Below are 26702 nucleotides of genomic sequence, written 5' to 3'. Positions count from 1 at the left end.
ATGTCTTGGCCACCGTAAACAAAGCTGCAATGAACATTGGAGCACACGTGTCTTTATGTATAAATGATTTCAAATTCTTTGGGTAGATACCCAGGAGAGGGATTGCTGGGTCATATGGTAATTCTATTTGTAATTTTTTTGAGGAACCTCCACACTGCCTTCCATAGCGGCTGCACCAGTCTGCATTCCCACCAACAGTGTATGAGGGTTCCTTTTTCTCCACAGCTTCTCCAACACTTGTTACTATTTGTCTTGTTGATGACAGCCATTCTGACTGGAGTGAGGTGATATCTCTGAGACTTTTACTGAGTAGCTTCAGGCTCAGCACTGGCACCAAACCAGAATTTACACTAACCTATGGTGACCACAACTCTTCCACACTAGTGACTCTCTGAAATCCTGCCACCCTTAACTTGTGTACCACATGAGGCTTTATCAGTGGCTAAAACTTAAGGTAGCCAGCAAGTGGCAGCAGGCCTCAGGGTGTCCTGACATTTTGCAGTTACCCTGGGCCCAGTACCGGTGGCAGATGTCCTTAGCTCTCAGCGTGGCCTCTTGCATATGCCTCCAGGGTTATCATAGACAGGAAACAACTGCAGATCATTGCATTGTAGCTCTTACCAGGTTTTGGTTTATATACCACATATCAGTGAAACCAGTCCCCGAAGGTCACAGGCAGTGTGGACCTGGGCCTGCACCAGAGGCCCTCCCAAGAGGTCCTGGAACCAACATACTTGGAGGTTGGCTTCAGGCCACAGCAGAGCACCAACCAATTAGCCCCACAAGCGGCACACTCAAAGAGTGGTCTCAACAGGTACCAGAGCGCACTGGAGCAAATCCCACTCTGTGGGGGTAGTTCCCCCACACAACAGCCTGTAAGTTGTGGATGTGGCCAAACCCCACAGCCAATCAGCCTGAGGGTCAATCTTACCCACTGAAGTGCCAATAGCAACAAAGGCTCAACTGTAACAGGAGGGCACACACAACCCACACCAGAAACACTGCTGGAGAACCCAGTGTAGGTGACCAGGGAGACTGTGCCCCTGGGCCCCACAGGGCACTTACTACAAAAGGTCACGTGGCCCAGACTGGCAGATGTAGCAGATCTAACACACAGAAACAAATAGAGGCAGTCAAAATCAGGAAACAAAAAAATGCATCCCAAATGAAACAGAAGAAAACTCCAAAAAAAGAACTAAAGAAAATGGAGACAAGCAACCTACCAGATAGAGTTTAAAACAACTGTTATAAGGATGCTCAAGGAAATTAGTGAGAACTTAAACAAAGAGATAACAAGCATAAAAAGGACATAGAAACCATAAAAAAGAACCAGTCAGAAATGAAGAATATTATAACTGAAATGAAGAATGCACGAGAAGGGATCACCAGCCGACTATATAAAGCAGAGGATCGAATAAGCAATTTGCACAACGTAGAAGAAAACACCCAATCAGGAGAGAGAGAGAGAGAGAGAGAGAGAGAGAGAGAGAGAGAGAGAGAGAGAGAGAGAGAGAGAGAGAGAGAGAGAGAGAGAGAGAAAATATCCAAAAAGAATGAGGAGACTTTAAGTGACCTCTGGGACAACATCAAGCATAACAACATCCGCATCACAGGGGTGCCAGATGAGAAGAGAGAAAACAAGGGATTGAGAACCTATTTGAAGAAATAACGACAGAAACTTTCCTAACCTGGCGAAGGAAATAGACATACAAGTCCAGGAAATGCAGAGTCCCAAACAAGATGAACATAAACAGGCCCATACCAAGACACATTATAAATAAAATGGCAAAGATTAAAGACAAAGAGAGAATCCTAAAAGCAAGAGAAAGGCAACTAGTAACTTATAAGGGAGCTTCCATGAGATCGTCAGCTGATTTCTCAACAGAAACTTTGCAGACCAGAAGGGATTGGCACAAAATGTTCAACATGATAAAAAGCAAGGAAATACAACCAAGATTACTCTACCCAGCGAAGCAACCATTTAGAATCAAAAGATACATAAAGAACTTTCCAGACAAGGAAAAGCTAAAGGAGTTCATCACCACCAAACCATCATTACAAGGAATGTTAGGGCTATAGACTCAAAATAAAGGGATGGAAAGATATTTAATGAAATGTAAATGAAAAAAATAAACAAACAAAAAATCTGGGGTAGCAATACTTATCCCAGACAAAACAGACTTTAAAACAAAGGCTATAACAAGAGACAATGAAGGACTCAGTAATCCCACTTCAGGATATTTATCCGAAAAACCCAAACACTACTTCGAGGGGACATTGTACATCTATATGTTCACTGCAGCATTGTTTACAGTGGCCAAGATGTGGAGGCAGCCTGGGTGTCCATCGATGGATGAATGGATAAAGAGGACGTGGTACATGTATACAATGGAATATTGCTCAGCCATGGAAGGGAATGGGTTCTTGCCATCTGCGGTGGCGTGGATGGACCTGGAGGCTATTGTGCTGAGTGGAGTGTCAAGAAAGACAAATGAAATGAGATTTCACTTATATGTGGAATCTAAAGAACAAAATAAACAAAAACAAACTCATAGATACAGAGAACATTTTGATGGTTGCCAGATTGGGGAGGGGAGGGTGTTGGGGATGAGTAAAAAAGGGAGAGAGATTAAGTACAAATTGGTTGTCACAAAGTAGTCATGGAGACGTAGGGTATAGCATAAGGAATATAGTGAATAATATTGTAATAACTATATATGGTGTCAGATGGGTACTAGATTTTTGGGGGGTGATAGATGGGTGAGTGTAGAGACTGGGTGAAAAATGTGAAGGGATTTAGAAGTGAAAACTGATAGTTACAAAATAATCATGGGGATGTAAAGCACAGGGAATACAGTCAATAATATAGTAATAGCTATGTATAGTGCCAGGTAAGTACTAGTCAGGGGGATCATTTCTTAAGTTATACAAATGTCTAACCACTATGCTCTTCACCTGGAATTAATATAAAATAATACTGAAAGTCAACCGTAATTGAAAAATTAAAATAGGGGGAAAAAGGTGAAGGGGAATGAGATTCAAATTTCCAGGTATAAAACAAGTCACGGGGATGTAATGTACAGCATAGGGAATAGAGTCAATAATATTGTGATAGTGTAGTACGGGGTCAGGTGGTTGCTGGACTGATGGTGATCACTTCTTTAGGTATACAAATGTTGAACAACTATGAAACTAATATAATATTGTATGTTCACTATATTTTAACAAAAATCTTTACAAAATAAACTGGGGGAAAAAATCAGCAAATTCTTTGACACCCCTTGCTTCATATAATGGACCAAGCTTAGTGCCTCACTTCTAAATGAAAAAAACAGTCAAAGTGATACTGTGTGATACAGTCAGAAAGTGATACTTCCATGACTAGGTCATTAAGAAGATTCAGCTTCTGCTTTGCGTGGAAGCTTTCTCAGGGTGCTGGCTCTTAGAACCCAGCCACCATACTGTGAGGAAGCCCAAGCCACGCCGACAGGCCACATGTAGGTATAGAGTCAATAGCCTCTGCTAGCCTCCCAGCTGACCATCATCATCAATGTGACAGTCATGTGAGGGAATCATCAGTCTTCAGATGATTCCAGCACCTGGCCTGTAAGTCTTCTAGCTTAGGCCCCAGACACTGTGGAGCAATGACAAGCCATCCCTGTTCTGTACTCTGTGAATTCCTAACCCATAGAAACTGTCTGAGACAGTAAGAGATTATTGTTGTTTCAAGCCACGAAATTTTGTGGTAATTTGTTTTGCAGCAACAGATAACTAATACAGTCACCCATAATGCACACACCATTAAATATGGAAGGATTTTTTTCCAAACAAAAACATAATCTTTGTACAAACCAATTATAGTATATATCCTCCATTTAATAAGTTTAGTAGGTTTTATTTAATACAATTAAACTTAAATCAATATGAATTTTTCTAATTTGAAATCTGAGACAATTAGACTCTAAATTTTAGTTCTCAGGCTGAATGTCCTCAATAAAGTTCTGGAAAGGCGAGTTTAGGTAATCCACAGAAGAATACAAGGAGAATACTGAAGGTAATTAAGAGAACAAATTGTTTTAAAGTACTTTAATGTATAGTCCTCTCCATACAGAAGTCATTTGACAGTTCCTAAATTTCAAATGAACATCAGAAGCCCTAAGTTCTTCCTAATCACTTTTTACATATCAATTAGTTTTAAAGTATTCTTTTGGCAAATTGGTCAGTTTAGATCAAGCAAATTATTTGTGCATACTTATGTTTGAACTTTTCCTAATAAAAGCTGAGCTCCCCGAGGGCATTCCTTATCTTGCTCATCTCTGTATTCCCCAACAGACATAACACAATGCTGTAGGTCAAATACTGTACTCAGCAAATATTCGTGCAAATGATCAAACTGCACAGATGTACCTGAAGCTAACTCAAGTTCACGTTTTTCTTTTTATTAATTTATTCTGCCCTTCCCCATGATTAGTCCAAGCTAGTGGGTTTTATTATATTTCCAAAAGCATACATATTATTCACCAGTTTATTCATAGTAAAGATAAAGATACAAATGTTTGCCACACATAATTGGTCATTGTGCTACTCGAGCCAATCCCTCCTTTCTGGGACTATGCACGTTGCTGAGCTGAGCAGCTCTGTCCTCGTGGAGGGGCTGGCACCCCTGCTCAGCTGTGCAGTGTGAGAAAAACTAATCCATAAGATTTCTATTCTGTTACAGGCAGAGATTTGGAGATCAACATTATTTTTGAAAGATTACAAAGACAGACCATTCTGCTTAGGATAGAAAAGAATAAGACATCTAATTTTTAGTTTATTTCTCCAGTTTAGTCAGAACTGAGACCAAACTTCTTTGACAGTGTTACATTGACTGTGCTCAGACTTATATTTTTCACTCAGTTAAAATTTTGAAATATTTACTTATAAGGTAATAACTGTCTTTGAAATTAAGCAGTTCACAAAGCAATTATTTTCCATACACATTGACATTTATTACTACTATAAATAAGATATTCATAATTTCTCGAGTTTCAATCTGAACATATAATTTGTGGTAACAAGATGTGGGTTCTAGTACAGATTTTATAATTCACTGTATGATCCTAGAGAAACCATTCTGGATCTCTGCCTTCATCCACATCTAACAGGAATAATAATACCTTTTAAAACCTACTTTATAGGCAAGTTAGACTTAAGATTTATGTGAAAACATTTTGCTAAAATTGTCATATTTTATCACATTAACTGTTTTCTAATACTTGATTTGCTTTTCATAATTTAACCAAAATAAAGATTGCATACTTTCAGACCTACAAAATTTGGTAGTTATACAGGGTGAATTAAAATAGTAAAGCTAGTCATATAGTCAACCCATTCACCCATGTTCTCAATTACATTAAGAAATAGTAATTATAAAAATAGGTAAATTTTTGTGAAAATATTCCTATTTATTCTGGCTTAGGAGTTCTTGCCCATATCAATGGATTGTCTGGCATCGGCCATGGCATCGGGTACTTGAACAGTCATATTGTCCATAGACTTTGTCAAGCAGATTTGGCAGCCCAACCGGGATCTGTATAAAAAAAGGGGAGGTGTGGTTTAGTATTAAGTATATATTATTCACAAATAATGCAGTTGTTTAGGACATTTTCTTACCCAGAGCAGTTAGGAATTTATTTACCTTTCAAATTTCCATTAAGTTGAAAAAGATACATTTAACTGTCAACTAGACGGTAACAAAATATAAATATGAAGAACAAAAGCCTACTGGGCCAACACTTGATTTTAGTCTTTAATTTCTATCACCAATTAATTGTTTCACCAGAACTACTGCTTTTTGGTGAAAGGGCTGACAAGAGATGGAATAATCAGAAGACACAACAGTAGAGAAGACTACAGAGGTTTTAGCAATGCCAAGAAAATGATTAATCAATTCTCAGATAATTAAAGCCATACAGACTATTAAAAAGCTCCACTTTTAAAACTCTTGAAACCAAAGGTTTGGAATAAACACAGATATAAGTCATCAATTATCAGATGCATATTTCCCCCCATATTTTTAACATCTCTGAAACCAAGATACATCTTAAAATCAATGTCATCTTACAGTCACTGCTATAGTGTGAGGTGGCAGTCACATCAGAGCTGCAAACTTGGTTACAATATTCATATAGGTGTCTCTTCAAATGAGTTATAAGAAGTAAGTTAATACTAAATGTGTTCAATTTAATTACTAGTCAAAATAAGTCCAAAAAGATTATAAAACAAAAAGTTACGAATACAGAAACAGAGCAGGATATAAATTTGATATTTGTATATATAATTCCATTTTCTTTATTTTTCAGAATTTCTACCAATTTTATTTATATTTTCCTTTTCTAACAGTGATGTACAAATCATGTCTAGATAATTCAAAATAGTTCTTTCACCATGTACAAAAATGGTTAAGTGATAACTGTGTCCTATTTTTACTAGCAGTGCTTTTTTCTTTCTTAGTGGCACATAAAAATAAATGTCAATTTTACAATCAAATTGTCTTCGATTTGATGGAATGTGACATACAGGTTTCACTAACACAGTCATCAAACATTTATAAAGACACAGTACTAAATATCAGTGGGGGTACAAAGAACAGCAACTCACTTTAATCCTTACTGAACACCTCCTACATCCTGTGTGACAGGGATGCAATAAGAAGGCAGCAGGGGGTTAGATCCTTACAGCCAAACAGATTAGTGGTCCAGACCGAGCCTAAACATGGCGTATTCACAGGCAACTTTCTTAATGCCCCGCCCCCCATCACTAGTTTCCTCATCTCATCCTAAAAATGGCTTATAAGCAAGTTCCTCACTGGAGTGCTGCGAAGATTGGTTGCCAATATCATTAAGAAGTGAATTTCAATCAAATAGAAAAGATGAGACACATTCACAGATAATTAATGTATGAGCTTCTGACAAAAGCCACAGAGAGATAAAGGCCAAGAGGTCTAAGGAGAAAGCACTTACTTCTGTCCAGGGGAAATGGTGTTCAGAATGGGCTTTGAAGGCTGGGTAGCATTTAGTATTTAGTAAAAGATAAAGGAGAAAGGCATTTGAGGCTTCAAGGCCTGGCTGAGGCAATACGGGGTTTTAGCTTGGCTACCATGCAGGACAGACAAAGACGGGAGATTGATGGGCTAGAAAGATGTCCAGGCCACAGACATCTTTGAACACCAATGAAAGTTTTAACTGGCGAGCAATGAGGAACCACTGAGAAGTTTTTGAGTAAGGGAGTTAAGTATAACCTTGGGAAACACTGTTTGCTGATAGGGAAAAGAAATCCCCTCCTACCTATTTGCTGAATTAGAAACAGCCTTGACAATACTCAAATAGGTATTAAGATCTGTCTGCAAGACAGAAAATGAGGCAAGCCAATTCAGACCAATTCATTAGCACTATGGAGAGCCATCAAGAGACAGCTGGTTATTCTGGGTTTTCATATAAAGTAGAATAATGCTAGTCTTCAAGGAACTTTTAATTTAGAAAGAGAAACAGCTATCAGTGACACAGGGCAGAATTCAGTAAGTGTGGCAAAAGAACAAAAAGTGTGTTATGGGAACATAGGAAGAGGGAGCACTGAGAACCCTGCTGGCTCTATGGCCCTAGAAGATAAGACAGTGGCACTATGTGGCTGTTGTCTCACTCTCCTGCTTCTCTGCCGTCTTAGCGGTCACTGGCTTTGAGGTCTACCCAGTGTAGAAAGTGTCTTACACCTCTAGACAAAGAGACACACGGAAAGTCTTCCTTTCTCTTATCATTAGTCCCCCAAAACTCTGACATTTGTGCAAACCTTGAAGACCGTTTCTCCAGCCATCTTTGCCATATATACATGGAAATACACAGGGGATTGTGTGCACTTTACTTCTGTGGTTTGGTTTTCAGTTCAGAGATGCAGCTGGAAATACCGTGTTTCCCCAAATATAAGACCTAGCAAGATAATCAGCTCTAATGCGTCTTTTGGAGCAAAAATTAATATAAGATCCAGTATATCTATTTATTATATTATATTACACCCAGTCTTATATTAAAATAAGACTGGGTCTTATATTAATTTTTGCTCCAACAGATGCATCAGAGCTGATGGTTTGGCTAGGTCTTATTTTCGGGGAAACACGGTGTCGTGCAGGAGACACTACTCGCTGCGCCATGTGTCGAGCGGGGCAGCCTGCAGGGTCTCTGCTCCCGCTCCCCGCATAAGAACGCAGGACATGGTGAGGCCAAAAAGGAACACCCACGGAGCCATAGGTAGGGGAGTCAGACCACTACGGTCTCGCTGGAGGCTGGATCCACACGACCTGCCAACCGACCGACTGACCAACCAGCGCAGCCGGGGCAGTTATATCAGGGGCTAATTGGCTCACTGCTTACAGCTGATGGTCAATTAGCCACAGCTGACGGCCATCTACTACCCGAGCCAGCACCTCTCCACGTGAGGCCGAGAGCCTGGAAACTGCTCTCTGGGGCTCTGTCCCCGCACACGGTAGTAAAAAATCAAAGGCTTGGCACTCAAATTCCTGATAACTGAACCTTGTTTTCCCACCTACAAAATGGTGATAATACTGCCTAACCCTGATGGTTAGAAATAATCTTTGTATAAAGTGCCTACACGTTTATATAAATTGATATGATTATAGTTCTAATGCTAACAACTACTTTTTAATGAATGTTTTCTCCACCAGAATTGTTCTAAGAGCTTCACAAACAACCCTATGAAGTAGCTACTATTATTATCCTCATCTTACAAATACAAAAACTGAAGCCTCTATGTAGATTATCCTTGGAAACTGGTTGTAGCAAGCAATGACAATCATCAAATATAGATTTACTGCTAATTCCTGAATGTCTCTATCAACCACTACTTCCGCAAATAGCTGGTAATGCTCTATCGTGAATCAGGTACTGGAAATACAATGACGAAATAACACATGGCCCCTGCTCTAAAAGAAAAAGACACAAATAACCAGTACAATAACTGCCATATGAACCCATGTATCATCAATCTATCAATAATCAAGGTTAAGTACATCCTATAATAAACTTTAAAATTACAGTGTTTTATCTTAAAAATTAAAGATATTTATATAGCATTTAACTTTAAAATAAATGTAGGAATTAAAAGACTGAATGTCCGTCTTCCTTCCTTCCTTCCTTCCTTCCTCCCTCCCTCCCTCCCTCCCTCCCTCCCTCCCTCTCTCTCTCTCTCTTTCTTCCCTCCTTTCCTCCCTCCCTCCCTTTCTTTCTTTCTTCCTTCGCTTTCCTTCCTTCGCTTTCCTTCCTTCCCTTTCCTTCCTTCCCTTTCCTTCCTTTCTTTCTTTCTCTCTCTCCTTCCTTCCTTCCTTCCTTCCTTCCTTCCTTCCTTCCTTCCTTCCTTCCTTCCTTCCTTCCTTCCTTCCTTTCTTCCTCTCTCTCTCTTTTCTTTTTGGAACAGTATGGTACCCTAGAAATAGTTTACATGAGATTACTACCTTTGAACAAAACTATTTTCATTCCAAATATGTGAAATTGTTTTATAAATGCTACTTATAAAAAGCATTATCCTCTTTCCTCAGAAAGCATTTCTACTAAAAGTCTGTATACTTAAGAATACCAGCTATAAAATGTCATAAAAGCTACTGCTTGCTCTCCTTTATCTTGTTCTAGAACTTCTGAATTTTATTATTGAAGTTCTTGGCTACTTCACCTTTACATTAGATCTTTTGTATCCTTTTACATTTGTGTATCTCTTGCTTTTTTTGTTAACTTTGTAAGCACTTAGAAAAGTCTTTTATCTATCAGCTGACTAGACAAGCCTTGAACAAATACCGAATTCCATCTTATGAGCAAGTAATCGCCTCTTCCCCAAATGTCCTCCCAAGACCTCTCTCCCAGAAGACCTCACAGAGCCCCTCCCGACACCAACTCAGTAGCTACTCTTCCGCAGGCCCACACCGGTCTGAGCCTTTTCTCAACTCACAGAGTTAATGTCCAGGCTTTCAAAGTCTTCCCAGACTGAACTCCAGAGGGCACAGGCAAGTCTGATTCATCTGTGAGCTAAGTGCCTTGTACAGGACACTCTGTGAGTGCTGGACGAAGGCAAATGAGCCTGTTCAGACCCTGAAAAATCATTTACTTCGTTCCTCCATCATCAGTGAAAAAAGCGTCTCTCTTCTAACTGTATTCTCCTCTAATTTTCTTTTCCTTTTCACTTAGATTATCTGTTCCACGGACCTATAAATTTTATCTAAATAAAAGAGCAAGCAGTTAGCTATGATTTACCCCTCTCATTAGGAGAGAGATAAATTCTCATAACCAAATTAACACAATCATTGAATATATTCTGCATATTAATTATTCTTTATGAAACAAGGGTATTGCTATGTGGCATATGAAGATGTGAGGGGAGACAGGCAGATAGCAGCCATATACTGGTTTGCTTGAGAGTCTAAGAAAATACTATTTTCCCAGTTTCTTTTCCCAGGGTATTACTCTCACCTCCACCAAGAGGGAAATGAATTACAAAAGGAATAAAATTATTCTTTACCTCTAAATGAATACTAATGACCTGAACATTTTTGTGAGGATGAAATAAGATAGTTTGTTTTTAAATGAGATAGTTTATGTTAAGAGTCTAACAAAATTGTAGTTATGTAATACACATGAAATAAAGCTATTATTATTACTATTACTTTAAATTTTTTAAAAATTTCTTTTTTCATTAGGGTCACCAAATTAGTTAAACACCAAAGCCAACCTTACGTAAACCCTCATTATCTTGCTCCTTGAAACAGTAAGTCAAATCAACTAGCTACTTTCCCTAAGTCCAACCAAAACTAGGTAATTTAAAAAAATAAGGCATCACTTGACATCACTCACTTGCTACTTTAGATCTTATTTCTTTTAAGAGTAATTCTACCTATTAGTTAATAATAACCTCTGACTGATTTACTTTAACGTACACTTAGAAAGAGAACTATTCATTTTAACATAATTACTATTATATATTAAGTTTCTTTAAAAATTCTATTCTCACAACTTGGGCTTGGAGCTGAGCCGCCAGTGGGCAGCTGGTTTTCTCAGTGGTCAGAGCACAGTGCTCATAACACCAAGGTTGCTGGTTCGATTCACACGTGGGCCAGTGAGCTGTGCCCTCCACAACTAGACTGAAAACAACGACTTGACTTGGAACTGAGCTGCGCCCCCCACAATTAGATTGAAAACAACGAAGTGACATGAAGCGGAAGGGTCCTGGAAAAACACACTGTTCCCAAATGTTCCCCAATTAAAAAAAATATATATGTATTGTTCTCTCAAGTAGGTAGAACTTCCCATTATAATTTCGTTCAATTATCAAATCGGTCCTTCAATAGCATAAAAAGCATTAAATTTAATTCCAACTCATTACATTGTGATAAATATTAATTCCTGGAACAAAAATAGACTAAAGATTTGTTAGGATCTAAAACTTGTACTTCCAATACCTCCAATTAATGTTTTTTTCACTTTTGTAAAAAAGAAATTTTCATAAGGGCTAAACTGCAGAATAGTGAAAAAGAGAAATGTCACATATTTGATCATCAAAGTTTCTGGTACTATCTACGCCAGGAAAACACTACTACAATGCATAGGTCTGGTCTTAGACATGAACTAGTAAAACCTTTATCTTCCCAGATTAGTAGCATTACAGAAGTGGTCTGAAAATCTTACCTGTCTGTTAGCCCATATGCCAGATCAAGCATGTCATTCTCCTCATCAGTGATTGCGTCTAACTTCTCATATATGTGCTTTTCAAAGATAAGGTGACAAGTAGAACAAGCCAAGGTTCCCTCACATGCACCTACAAAAGCAACAGACATTGAACATACTCCCCTCTACATTAAATACAATTCAAACCTGTTAAGAATTTTAGTTATTTCTAAATTTAGAATCAGCATTAGCATACACAAGACTATTTCCAAATAATAATGAGAATTTCCAAATAATAACTCTCCCAACCACAATTTAAAGTCACTTTCACATATTATTTCAAAAAGGTTCTGGAGAGCTCAACAGAATTAATGAGGCCCTGTGGTATATAAGAGGAATTAGAAAGCAACCAAACCTACGTCTAAATAAAGTTAAATATTCTTCCCTCTCAGTTTCTCTTGTAATCAGGACAGTCAAGTAAGTCATTTAAGAGTCACATTTGTTTTAAAAAAACAAACAAACAAAAGAAGTCACATTTGTTTTAAATAATGAGACAAGAATATTTCTCCTTTCCCATTTCTGTAAGTGATTAATTTACTTACTGAGAGCCTATTATGTGCTAGGCCCTGTGAACAGGGAACTGAGAAGTCACGCAGTCCAACCACACCATGACTGACTGCTCTGCAACATCCCTTTGCCAGTGGTTACCCAACCTCTGCTGGAAAATCTCCTGACAGAGAAATCCATACTGCAGAAAACCAGCCAATTCTGCATTGTACTGAGCTAAAGTCTGTCATTCTGTAACTACCTCTACCTATTGGTCCAATACCATACCATGGAATCCAATCCTTTTTTTCCACAGCTTTACCAAGGCATAACTGGCAAATAAAATTGTAAAGTATTTCAAATGTACGTTGTGATTGTAAAAGGATTTCTCTCATCTAGTTAACACATCCATCACCTCATATATTTATTTTTTGTTTTTGGTTTTGGTTAGAACATGTCGGTTCTACTCTCTTGGCAAATATCAATTATGCAACACAGTGTTATCAATATAGTCACCATGTTATACTTTAGAGTCTCAGGGCTTGTTCATCTTATAGCTGAAAATCTGTACCCTTTCACCACCCTCTCATGATTTCCCCACCTCTACCCCACCCCCCTGTAACCCCCCTCTACCCCACCCCTCTGTAACCACTTTTCTACTTTGTTGCTGAGAATTTCATTAACTATTTAGTGAATCCTTCTTCTAAACAATAGCTTTTCATACATTTGAGATTGTTCTTCCTTCTCCAGGGTGGGTACACCCAGGTCTTTCAAGGTTTCTTTATATAGCACTTCTAAATCCCTTCCCTCAGTCCGGGTGGGCTTTCTTAAAATATGTTGTCCAGAGAAGGGTCTGACAAAACAGAATTGTGCAGAATTGTGTTTTGGTTAAATTCTACCTCATAAATCGTTTTTCTGGTTTGTTTTTTAATACTAATTTTTAAAAAAACATTAAATGACTTTAAAGATTATAGACTCCTAGGAGTTACTTCAGTTTTAGATTCTCTTTCAGTCAATAAACAACATAAAATATGTAACAGAACTACCATAAATGACTAATAACCTTATTAATTTTCCTTTGAATGAATGGATCATTTTAACAAGAATTGTTCCCTCATAATTTAAGCATTTGTTACTTATATTGTATCACCTAAAAAAAAAAATCAAGAAAGAAAAGAGAGTCTTCCTTACATGTTCATTTTTATTAAATCTAATTCAAAGAAGTAACAGGATTAAATAGAGAGAGACCATATAGTAGTAAAGTACAGGAGTTATGAGTGTGGGCTCTGAAGCCAGACTCCCCAGCTTCAATCCCAGCTCCATTTTTCACTAACGGCATACCCTCCATGCCTGTTTCCTCAATAGTTTTATCTGCACCTTACCATGGTAGTTGTGAGAATACACATGAGCGTGTACTTAACATATATACTTACAACCATGATTAGTAGATAGTAAGCACTATGCAAGTGTTGGTAATTATTATTATTTGAAAATTATAAGAAATCTTACAGTAATTCAACTTTCTTTTTATAAACATAATAGGAATTAAACCCAAGAAGTTAAATGAATAGGCTAAGGTCATATCACTAGTTAGAGATGAATCATTACTTCAGCTAAGTTTCTTAATGCAACTAGTCCCTGCCATTCTATAATCTAAGTCATCTTACTTAAATATTAGATATATATAAACATACATGTACATATACATATATAATACACAAATATACACACCAATTAGTTTTTTGAATAAATAGCTTCCTTTTCTAATTTTTGCAAATTTGAAATTATTCACGCCAAAAGATAAATGGGTGCATTTTACTTGAAAAGAGGGGGGTGATTAATCAAGTTCGAAAACCCCTGCAGTAAAAGAATTGGTGTAGTGCGACCTTGAGGTCAGGTGTCCAGGCTCTAGACAGACCTACCACACCATCTGCAGAGTCCTCAGCAAGCCTCTCAAGGGCTTCAGTTTTCTTCTCATCTGTATAATGGGAGATGGAGGTATTTGATACCTAAGGGCCTGTTGGCTCTAATATTTTATGACTCCATAGAGAATTACCATTGTTAGTGGATTTATTCATTAAACATATTCAATAAACATATACTTATCTTGATGTCTACTTTTATCTTATCAATGCCCAATGCAGACAAACTCAAAACTAAAATAGCAAATCCCTCCAGAGATACTGCGGGACAAAAATCAGGAAATTTAGCCTTCTTTTAGTAATCCCGAGGACTACAAGTCATGTGTAACAAATGATGCAAGGAAAACAAAACTCACAGTCCAGAGCAGGATGAGATGTGTGGGGGCTCCCCACACATGGGCAGAGCATGGAGAGCCTCCCTCCGATGTGCTCTAAGGAACTTTAACTTGTTCTATGAACCCTATTATTCTCCACCTTGTTTCCTGACAACACTGGGTGGGTAACTCTTGCTCAGGTAACCATCTGTCATGGTGGAATGCCACAGATATGACACTGGCCAAGAGGTTATGGACACCTGTCATTCCACCTCTCCTCTCCCAGATCCAGCCCCTAGAGAGATGGTGGTTATGAACCTCCTCTAGAGATTACGGGAAGTTGCTAAAGAATTTTGAGCAAGACAGTGACATGGCATATTTTATTTTGGAGAGCTCTCACTGATGGCTGTGTGTGACGAATGAATTTGGGATAAACAAGACAGAAGCAAAGGCCATGAGATTTCACCAAGGCGGAGGGGAAAAAAGGGAAGGAAGGAGCAGAGCAGAGTGAGCCAAGGAAAGAGCCTCCCCCACCCCCAGAAAGGGAGTCAAAATAAGGATGCCCCAAATAGTAGAAAGAGAACCAGAAAAGTGCAATGTCAGAAAAGCTCAGGGAACAAGACAGTGCACACAATCTGGTCTCAATCATCTTGGAATAGAAAGAAAATTAATTGCCCTGCAAAAATTTAGGACAATCCTTTCTGTACCACCTGGTCAGACAAAATGAAGAGTTACAAGCCATGTTCCAGTTCTTCATAAGTTTTAAACTCTCTCTTCCCCAGGAAACTTCAATTCTTTTAACCTTCTCTTAAAGGTTTTATTTTCATCCTCTAATATAATTTTTAATGCCCTCTCAGGAACCTTGCCAATTATTTCCACATCTTGTTTAAATTGCAAAGCTCAGAGCTGAAGAGAGTATTCTAATAAGAATTTGACAAATGTTGAGTATCTACAGAAGATTAACTTTTGGTTCCTACATGTTAAGGTCCTATTATACTTTCTAGTTCCATATTTATTCTTTAAATAAATGCATTACATCCATGATCTCTCCTTATTTTATGGTCCCTTTCAAACTTTTTTCACCACAACTTGTCAACAGATATGATTTTCTTATTCTTTGTACTAGGAAGAAACTCAAATATAACAGAAACTTTAAGACTCAGAATGAAATCAACTCAGTCTGTGTAAGAGGGCTAGCACTGAACCAGAAAAACATAACAGTAATATTGTGGTCCAAGTACAAGCAAAGATTTACAAGACCCCATAGATGGCACTTAGAAGAAATAGACAATTCTACAAAACCCCAAGACAAGATAATCTGATCAATTTTCTTAGGGTTTTTGTTTTTTGGTTTTTTTTGAGATTTAACCTATATGTTCTATAAAGAAAACCAGAAAGAATTTTAGAAAATAGTGAAGAAATGTCTCTGAAAAAAAGGATTCAGGAAAAACAAGATTTTAAAAAGAGTCTAAAACTGCAACAAGAACAAGAGGCTATTTCAGAAAAAAAAAAAGGTATTCCTTTTTTTCTTTTTTCATCTCATAAAAAATTACTTTTTCATGATGGCTATTTCCTCCAATTTATTAGTTTCCTGGTCATGTAGTTAGAGGTAGTCCCTAATTAATAAGCACCTCACTTTTGTCTTTTTGGTATACAGTTCTATAAATTTTAACACATGTATAAGATTTTGTAAGCAACAACACAATCGGGATATAGTTTCATACCCCCTAAAATTCCCTTGGGCTGCACCCCCACTCTTAACCTCTGGCAACCACCAATCTGTTGTCCATCATCTTACAGTTAAATCTTTTCTAGAATACCATATAAATACAATCATACAGTATGTAACCTTTTGAGACTGGCTTCTTCACTCAGCAAAATGCCTCTGAGATTCATCCAAGTTGTCATGTGTATCCACAATTCATTTCTTTTTACTACTGAGAAGCATTCCATTATATGGATGTACCATGGTTATTTCTAGTGGGTATATAGTGGTATCACATTGTGGTTTTTATTTGCATTTCTCCAAAAATTGAAGAAGCTGAATATCCTGAGTTTTGGGTTGTTTTTCTTTTCTTTTTCTATTTTTCCTTTTTTTGGCTTTCCATCATTTTCCTCCAAAGCCATTTGGGAAAATGGCATTATCATTCATCTCTCGTACCACTAGGAAAAAGTTCTAAGTAGCACAGAGTTGCGCATTTGTACAAGTTCAGGTCCAGTGTCCTTGACTATGTTTTCATGTGCTTGTCATCTGTATATTCTCTTTGGTGAAGTATCTGTTCATGTATTATACTCATTTTTTAACTGGTAGTTTGTTATCTTACTATTGAGTTTTGAGCATTCCTTACATATTAGAAATACAAGTTTTTTATTGGAATGTGATTTGCAAGCATTTTTCCCCACTCTATAGCTTATCTTTTCATTCTCTTGATAGTATCATCGACAGAGCAAAAATGTTGAATTTTGATGGAGTCCAATTTATACATTTTGTCTTTTACAGACTGTGCTTTTAGCATCATGTCTAACAAATCCTCAGGTCCCAAAGATTTTCTCCTAAATTTTCTTTTAAAAGTTTCAGTGTTAAGTTGTATGTATAGATCTAAGTCATTTTTGAGTTGAATTTTGTTTCAAGTGTGAAGTTTAAGTTGAGATCCTTTTTTTCCTCCATATGGATGTTTTTCCAACATTATACCCTTTGTTGAAAAGAGTATTATTTCTTCATTAATTGCTTTAGTACTTTGGTCACAGCCAGAAAGTGCCAATAATCCAAATATCTATCAGGTATGAATGGGTAAACAAAATGTGGTATATTCATAAAATGGAATATTAGTATTATTTAGCCATAAAAACAAATCAAGTAATGATACATGCTTCAACACAGATGAACCTTAAAAATATTACACTAAATGGAAGCGGCCAGTTACAAAAGACAACATATGGTTCCATTTATATGCAGTATCCAGAATAGGCAAATTTATAGATATTAAAAGTAAATAAGTGGTTGTTTAGGGATAGGGAAATGGGGCATTTAGGAGTGATAGCTAAAAGGTAAAGGATTTCCATTTGGAGTGATGAAAATGTTTTAAAATTGTGGTGAGGAAATGACAGCAGCAAGATGGCCAAAAAAAATGTCCCTCAATCATATTCCACTCTCGACAATTTGGCATCCATCCACAGATAAAAGTGCCTTTGTGGGAGCTGTGGGATGCAGGTGGAAGACTGAAACTGGTACAGTCCAAGAATGAAGAGAGCCATTTTAAGAACACATTGGCAAAGAGGCCGCTTTCTCTCTTGCTTCATCCATAGTGAGCTGTGGGCTGAACAACTGGGGCCAGTGAGATCTGCAGTTGGAAGATCAGTAGTCCAGCCTCAGAATGCATCAAAGGGATGTGGATCTCACTACTAAGCATGTCACAGACACTACTGGAAGGCCCACCCATGAGGGCTGGGAACGCCTCCCCCACAGATCTACCCAGTTGGCCTGCGGGCACCCCCAGCATTCTACACATTCACCCACACATCCCCCCATCCAGTGACCGACTCCCTGTACATTTTCCCAACTATAGCAATAGTGAGCTTAGGCAGGCAGCTAGTGAGATGCACAGAAAACCAGTGCAAATCTGCAGACCTGGGAGAGATTGTCCTTGGGAAAGTAAAAGGGAGGTTGTAAGCACGCAACCTGGTGCTGCAGAATTGAGAGAAGACATAGAAGCTTAAGAATTCTGCCACAAGAGGGAGCAAGTGTGGAGCAGGTGATTCCATGGAAAGCTTGCAAAAGCCTCACAACCCCTAGCATTGCTGACGAAAGGTACTTCTCAGTCAAAATCAGTCAGTAAAGACTGGAGTAGTTGACTGCTACTTCAAATGCAGAGACAGCAACATCAGACTTCAAGGAACATGAAAAATCAAGGAAACAGGATACCACCAAGGAAACACAAGTTTTCCAGTAACCAACCCGAAAGACATGGAGACCTGTTATTTACCCAATAAAGAATGCAAAATAGCTGTTTTAAGGCCTCTCAATGAACAAAACAAAAAACAAACAAAAAAAAACACACACACAAAGAAACCCCACAATTCAATGAAATCAAGAAAATAATGCATGAACAAAATGATGTTTAACAAAGAGCTAGAAATCATAAAAGAGAACCAAACAGAAATTCTGGAGCTGAAGAATAAATGACATGAAAAGGCAAAAGAGACCATCAACATCAGAATAGATCTAGCAGAAGAAAGAATCTGTGAATTAGAAGGGCTTTTGAAGTTAGTCAGAGGAGAACCAAAAAAAAAAAAAAAAAAAAGAAGACGAATGAAAGAATGAAGAAAGCCTATGTGGTCTATGAGACATCATCAAAACAGTGTGTGAATTATTGGAGTCCCAGAGGAGAAGAAAGAGAAAAAAAGCTTTCTTAAAGAAATAATGCCTGAGAACTTAACTTCCCAAATCTAGAAGAGATTTGGACAACCAAGTTCATGAAGCTCATAAATTCCCCAAACAAACTTGATCTAAAGAGATCTCCCAGACACATTATAATAAAACTGTCAAAAATCAAAGAAAAAGAGAAAATCTTAAAAGCCGCAAGAGAAAAGAAGCTTGTAATTTACAAGGGAACCCTCGTAAAATTGCCAGTGGATTTCTCAGCAGAAACCTTACATACCAGGAAGTAATGGGATTACATATACAACATAATAACAAAAAAAACCTGCCAACCAAGAATACTCTTTCCAGCAAAGTTGTCCTTCAGAAATGAAAGAGATAAAAACTTTCCCAGACAAAAGCTGAGGGAGTTCTTCACCACTAGACCTGTCTTATAAGAAATACTGAAAGGAATTCTTGAAGCTGAAATGAAAGGATACTAACTAGTAACATAAAAATAAATGAAAATATACAACACACTGGGCAAGGTAAGTATATAATCAAATTCAGAATACTAATACTGTAATATGGTGGTGTGATTAAAGAACAAAACTATTAAAAAATAGGTATAGCTACAATAATTTGTTAATGAACACAGTATAAAATGAGGTAAACTATGATATCAAAAACTAATAAAGGGGAGAGCATTTGAGACCTTGCTCCCTGGCATATGCTGTTCATTTGGGTTAAATACTCACAAAAATTCTCAAAAAACAAAACGGTATAGCTTTTTGGCATACGGTCAAAGTTAAGTTATCGACATAAAATAAACAGTAATAACATATTTGATGTAAGCCTCATGGTAACCACAAAGCAAAAACATTCAGTAGATACACAAAAGATGAAGGGAATCAAAGCATACCATTACATAAAATCAGCAGTTCACAAAAGACGACAGCAGGAGAGTAATAAAGGAAAATGGGAACTACAAAACAGAAAACAATGACCAGGGTAACATTAATAAGTCCTTATCCATCATAAATACACTAAATGTAAATGTATTAAACTATCCAATCAAAAAGCACAGTGTGGGGCGGATGGGTAGCTCAGTTGGTTAGAGCGCAAGCTCTGGGCAACTGGGCTGCTGGTTCGATTCCGACGTAGGCCAGCGAGCTGCGCCCTCTGCAACTAGAATGAAGTCAATGAGCTGCCGCTCAGCTCCCGGGTGGCCAGATGGTTCAGTTGATCGGAGCACATCCTCTCAACCACAAAGTTGCCAGTTCAACTCCCACAAGGGATGGTGGGCTGCGCCCCCTGCAACTAGCAACGGCAACTGGACCTGGAGTTGAGCTGCGCCCTCCACAACTAAGATTGAAAGGATAACAACGTGACTTGGAAAAGTCCCGGAAGTACACACTGTTCCCCAATAAAGTCCTGTTCCTCTTCCCCAATAAAATCTTTAAAAACAACAACAAAAAACGGCACAGTATGGCTGAATGAATAAAAATACAAGACCCAACTACATGCTGCCTACAAGGATTCGCTTCAGCTTCAAGGACACACATAGACTCAAAGTGAAGGGATGGAAAAAATTTTCCATGAAAGTGGAAACCAAAAGAGCAGAGTTAGATTTACTTTTATCAGACAAAATAGACTTTAATTCAAAAGCTGTAACAATGCATAACTAAAACTGCATAATTATATATGCACCCAACATGGGAGAACCTAAAAACAGTAAGCAAACAGTAATAGATCTGAAGGGAAAAACAGACAACACAATAATATTAGAGGACTTCAATATCCCAATTTCAACAATGGGTAGATCTGCCAGGCAGAAAATCAACTGGAAAACGTTGAACTTTACGCTTGAAGCTAAGTGAACTTAATGGACATATACAGAATATTCACCCAACTGCAGCAAAATACACACTCTTCTTAAGTACACACTGAACACTAATGTAACCTAGATCATATGCTAGGTTACATTAACAAGTCTTAAAATTTTAAGATTGAAATCATACCAAGTATATTTTCCAACAACAATGATATGAAACTAGTTGTGCATATAATCCCACTACCAGAATGGGGTGCAAAGTGGAGAAATGAGTCCCTGTGTGTGTGGGCTGTGCAGAGTGTGTGTGTGTGTGTAGTAGGTAGGTCCAGGGAGTTAACGTGTTCTTGATGTGGCATTGGAAGTCAGAAGTTGCAATACATTTCCTCATACAAACCAGGCTGTAAGTGGTAATTAAGTTTATTATGAAGAAATAGTTACTGTGGGTTGACCTGAAAATTTTCCCACCATATATAACACTATTTTCATGGGAAAACAAATTCCAAATGTCAGGTAGTTGTACACATTGGGAGGCAATCTATTAAAGGGAAAAGGATACAAAAGTAACAACCACTGCAGAGCCTTCAATCTAAAACTGACAGTTGATCAGAATATGAGTATACTAACTAATAACACCTGTGGAGAGACTGAAGTTATGTAACTTATGCTTATATACAGCTCCAGAGCAATCACTATTGGTCAGCTTTTAGTGTCTTTGTAAGTGGCTGGTTATATAACAGTAAATTAATGGGGAAATATGTGTATGTGTGTATATACATATGTATGTATAGATATCTATGTATTTATATATACAGATACACACACAAATATATGTAAGTATAAGTGATTGCATTTTATGAGGAATATATTCTCAAAGGTTTTCAAAATTGTTTAAGTCTCATAATTTAAGAGTTATTTTCTCAATGACAAAATATGAAGTAGGGAGATGGGTTCTTACAGTTCATACATCTGTAATCCACATATACTTTTGTTTTAAAATATACTTGAGTAGAACAAACATTTGAAGTAAAACTTTTATATTACAATATCCACCTTTCAATTAATTAAGAATACCATATACTTTAGCACAGATAATAATTGGACTTAGGGACACATTACCACCATACTGATTTAGCCCGTGGTGCCTACATTTTATCAATCATCCTTACTTGGTTATACAACAATTTTCATGAACTTAAGAGGTACACATGCTTTAATGCTGCTTTTATTTTGTTGGCATTCTGGCTAACGATTCAGAGTTCTTTATCCTACATTAACAATAAGATGTATCAGACAGGTTTTTGGCTTTCTTCATAGCATCTAACTGCTAACTTCCAAAATAATTCATTTTCAGATGTATTTTTCGGCATTAGCATTTAATCAATGCTTGGCTGAAACTGTTACAGGCTTTAAAAATATTATTAAATTATAATCACAGTTTAAAATATCAGCACTAGAGTCAACAAAATTACAGACATTCAGATGTCTATAAACAGCACAATTCATATACTAACAAAGGATGGCAGATCTTTGTTTACCAACTAAAGTGGTACTATTTTAGCTGCAGTTACAAATGTAAAATTTACAATTCACACAGCCAACTTGAAATTATCAGATGCTTGACAAAAGTTTTGTGTTTTCATAGTACTTCTGATTTTGCTAGAGTAAGAACCTAAATAGTGTTAATGTACACAATTTCAAGTTTGTAAAATTTAAAACTTATATTAAGAATAAATAAGGTATGGTTACTGTTCAACTTCAAGGTAGGTAATGAATAAAACTTCTCCACACTGAGTTTTTTTTTAAAAACCAAGACTACTGATATTAAGGTTTTGCTCAAATACTCAGAAATTCTTGCCATAAATTAATTCCCAGAGAAATTTAGATTTTTGCAGACTATTGCTTTTTTCCTTTCACGTAATTTGAATGTTTGCCAACAGGAAAAGACTGGTTTGTGTACGTGCACACATAGAGTATTAAGATGATTTTCTGGCTCTATTCTGATGCTTACAAGACAGATGCCGCCCCCCCCCCCCGCCCCCAACACCTTTCCCAAACAAAAATCCATTGGATAGCTATGTGGGAATATTACACGTATATTAAAATGTGAAACTACATATAAATACAAAATCTAATTTACTAAAATAATGTTTTATCTAGCATAGCCAGAAATAAATACATTATACCAATATGGAACCAATAAACACGAGAGAAATAAATACAGATTTATATTAACATTATCAAGACCTCCCAATTTGAATACTCTCCCTCAAAACAGACATATGAAAGAGATAAGTAACATAGAAGGAAAAAAATGAAGCCTGAGATAATAAACTAGGTAAATTTGATCAGTTGTAACTGACCCCTAGTGACAGAATAGTACAATACACTCTGAAAACTTACAGATCCAAAAGATATTAATATAAAAGTTGGAAATAAAAATACTTATAAATTTGTGTTGTTTCCCAAATTTACAGTTGTTTCTTTTTACTCACTTATTCATTCATTACTTCACTTCATATACAATAAGGAATAAAACAGGAATGATTTACCCTTCATTGCAGTCTCTTGGGAGAACGATGCACAGTAAACAAAGACACATATAATTAATAGATTGTGATAAATACCATGACAGAAATGAAGAGGATGCTGTGATAGAGAATAATGGGTACAGGGTAATAAGAGAAATCCTACTTTGGATTGGATGGTTGGGCAAAGCCTGGTAAGGAAGTACCATATAAACTGAGATTAGACATATGACACTTGTACACAGGATTTTCAGGATGTGGGATGTGGGGGAGTGTCCCAGGTAGAAAAAAATGTAAAGTGTGTGCAGTCTCCAAGGTAAAAATTCTGGGTGAGTTCAGCTCTTGGGAAAGGCCTGTGGAGCCAAAGTGAGAAAAAGAATGGAAAGGGGGGAGGGGGGCAATGGGACCAGATAATGCAGAGCCTTTAGGCTACGGCAAAGAATGTGGATTTTATTTTAAGTGGAATGGAAAGTTATTCATGGTTTTTAATCAGGAGATATGTCTAATGTGCATTACGACATATCGTTCCAACTGCTGGGGCTCAAGAACAGAAGCAGATCAGTACAGTCCCAGGGATACTGTGACTTGCCAGCCCCAAGTAGTGACCACAGAGATTGAAAGAACAGAATATACCAGAAGCATATTTTGGAAGCACAAGTGACAGGAGCTGCTGATAGACTGGAGGTAGGGGATGAAGGAGAAGGAAGAATATAAGACGCTCTCCAGTTGCAAGCTTCATTACTGACAGAAAAGACTCAGGGAAGGACAGGTTTCAGTGGGGAGAGGGGTGCAGCAACATCAAAAGTTGTTTAAACATGTTAACTTTAAAATGCCTGTGCACTTTCGAAGAAGAGAAGCAAAGCAGAAAGTTGGATCTCTAAGTCCAAGTCTCAGAAGAGAGGTCTGAGCTAAAAGTGTACGTTTTCGAGTTTATGGGCATCTAGATGGGGTTTAAGGTCACAGAAGGGGTGATATCACCCAGGGAGAAAATGTAGAGACTCTGTACGTGGTCAGCCTTGTTCAAGTATGGTTTTCATCTGTGAGTATGACTTACGACGAGCAGTATTTAAAGGGTCTCCTGTATTTGACTTAAGGAATTAGTGAAATAGCTGCCTCCATAATGTTGTTACAGTAACCTCTTCTTTATAAAGAAAGCATTTCATACTTCCTGATCTCTTTTCATCTTTCTTCTAGAAAGTGGCTTAGACTTAGCTCTATCTTTTGTGAACCTACTTTAGCTTATCTCAAGTTTATATCTACATGCCAAAATTCTGGACACGTTAGAATCCTTGATCTTTAAAGCTTCTCATCTAAGTCTACACAAGTGTATGCAGAATTCTTATCAAACTACTAGACTGTGTTGGCATTAAATTTTCTCTATTTCTGGTATACTGGGGGGAAAGATTCTTTTAGTGATTACCTCTGTGTGATGAGATTACGGGAAATCTTTTTTAATGTGTTTTTTTAAATTTGTTATAATGAATAGTGAACCTGTTATTAATAACTATGTTAACAATAATACCTAATGTTTATTTTAAGTACTTATGTTTCACAGCTACTATAGTTCTGAGGCTTTAGGTTTTTTAAGGCTTTTGGAACTGGGGGAAGAGAATTAGAGCAGTCCAAGTTAAAATGCCACAAATCCTACTAGTCTCAGCAAGGTAGGCACTGTACTAAGTACTTTACTTCCAATACCCCATTTAATCTTTAAAGACCCATGAGGTTAGAACTATTATAATCCTATTTTACAGAAGAGGAAACAGGCATAAAGACGTTAAAACAGCATGCTCCAGGTCTCATGGCTAGTGACAATGTTGGTTTATGAACCATAAGCTGTCTGATTTCAGTCTATTTTCCATTACTGGGCTATGTACTACTTTTCATTTGTGGAGGAATAATTCAGAGAAACTAAATTTAGTTAAACATGTACCTAAATATGAACTCATATATAAATTTTATAGAATATGTATTGTATGTAAATTATCAGTGAGTTCCTTCACTAAATAAGTCACCTAAACCATGGTATATATCTGAATCATGTGGAACATTTCAAAAATAAACCTGCAAAACTCCCCTCTCTTCCTGTACTATCTAGGGTGGAACACAGATTATGTCTGCACTTGATAAATTCTGCAGATTCTAACTCAATCCCAGACAAGAACCACTTAATTAGACTAAAAACTCCTTAAAATTAGTACTATATTGATATAGTACTATTTCATCAACTAATTCCTATAACAGTTCATACAGGAAAGATGCTTCTTGGAGAAAATGGCATGAAGGAAAAAGCAGAGGTTTGAAAGTCAGGGGCCAGCCCAGTGGCTCAGGTGGTTGGAGCACCGTTCCTAATGCTGAGGTGGCGGTTTGATTCCCACATGGGCCAGTGAGCTGCGCCCTCTACAGCTAAGGTTGTGAACAACGGCTCTCCCTGGAGCTGGGCTGCCATGAGCAGTGATGGGTTGCTGTGTGCTGCCATGTGCTGCTGTGTGCTGCCGTGTGCTGCCATGAATGGCTGGCAGCCACCGTGAGCAGTGGCAGCCAGCGAGAGCTGCCGTGAGCAGCCGATGGGTGAACGACTGCCTCAGCCAGGAGGAGTGCAATGATACCAGCATGGGCCAGGGAGCTGTATCATAAACAACTAGGTTGAGAAACAATGGCTTGAACCAGAGTTGGGAGAGATGGGGAGGGAGGGTGAGGGAGAGGGAGGGAAGTGGTTCGAAGTGGGGAGGGAGGTGGTGGTAGGGTAAGAGGGGGAGAAGGAGGTGGGGAGGGAGGGAGAGGAGAAAAAGGAGAGGGGAGAGAGGTAGTGAGAAGGGGAGGGAGGTGGTGGGAAGGGGAGGGAAGCAGAAGAAGGGGGGAAAAAGTTAGAGAGCCTTAGGTTTGAATCTTAGCCCTCTCAAATAAATTCTTAAAAGTGCATTGTAACTGTGCCTTGAAAGACGCTACATGTATGACCCAGGAAAAAGTTAACTTCTCTGAACATAGTTTCTCCATCTATAAAATGGACGTTTTAAAAAAAATCTAACTCTTAGAGTCATTACCAATCACAGATAACACATGCTGGAATGTAGTATGTGCTCAACTGGTAGTTATTACAATTCATCTTGAAACTGACAAAACAAGTATTAGATTTAGATATTCAGCAAATATACTGAGTGCCAACTCCGGACAAAGTACACCCTGTGAAATTACCTGACTGGTAACAGTTTTCTAAGAGCTCACAATCTAAAAAGGGAGAGGGACATTCTCTCTAAAAAAAGAAAACTGTAATAAGCATTAACAATGAGAGGTTTATTTCATATATCATAGATAAATGAAAAAAGTAAATCTGATGTAGAAATGGTTCTTAAACATATAATGTGAACTGTGCCTTGAAAGAAGCATAGTCAGATATGCTCCTTGGACCTATGGTTCACAAACTTTAACATGTATCAAAATCACCTGTAGGGCTTGTAAAAACACACATTGGTGGGCCCTACCCCAAACTTTTCAATTCAGGAAATCT

General features: G+C 37.7%; 1 protein-coding gene across 1 annotated transcript in view; it reads right to left on the bottom strand.

Moving 5' to 3' along the window:
• Window positions 1-4511: 4511 nt before the first annotated feature.
• The window catches only part of FDX1 (ferredoxin 1), a 28722-nt gene continuing 6531 nt past the window's right edge, over window positions 4512-26702 (bottom strand). Inside the window, exons 3-4 of the mRNA XM_081064733.1 lie at window positions 11721-11850; window positions 4512-5572 (exon numbers count right to left, since the gene is read on the bottom strand). Coding sequence (XP_080920859.1) covers window positions 5458-5572; window positions 11721-11850 — 245 coding nt within the window. The 3' untranslated portion in view covers window positions 4512-5457. The remainder of the gene's footprint in view (window positions 5573-11720; window positions 11851-26702) is intronic.

This window comes from Rhinolophus hipposideros, assembly GCF_964194185.1.
Source record: "Rhinolophus hipposideros genome assembly, chromosome: 10".
NCBI classification, from domain to species: domain Eukaryota; kingdom Metazoa; phylum Chordata; class Mammalia; order Chiroptera; family Rhinolophidae; genus Rhinolophus; species Rhinolophus hipposideros.
This window is presented reverse-complemented; position numbering and strand designations above follow the sequence as displayed.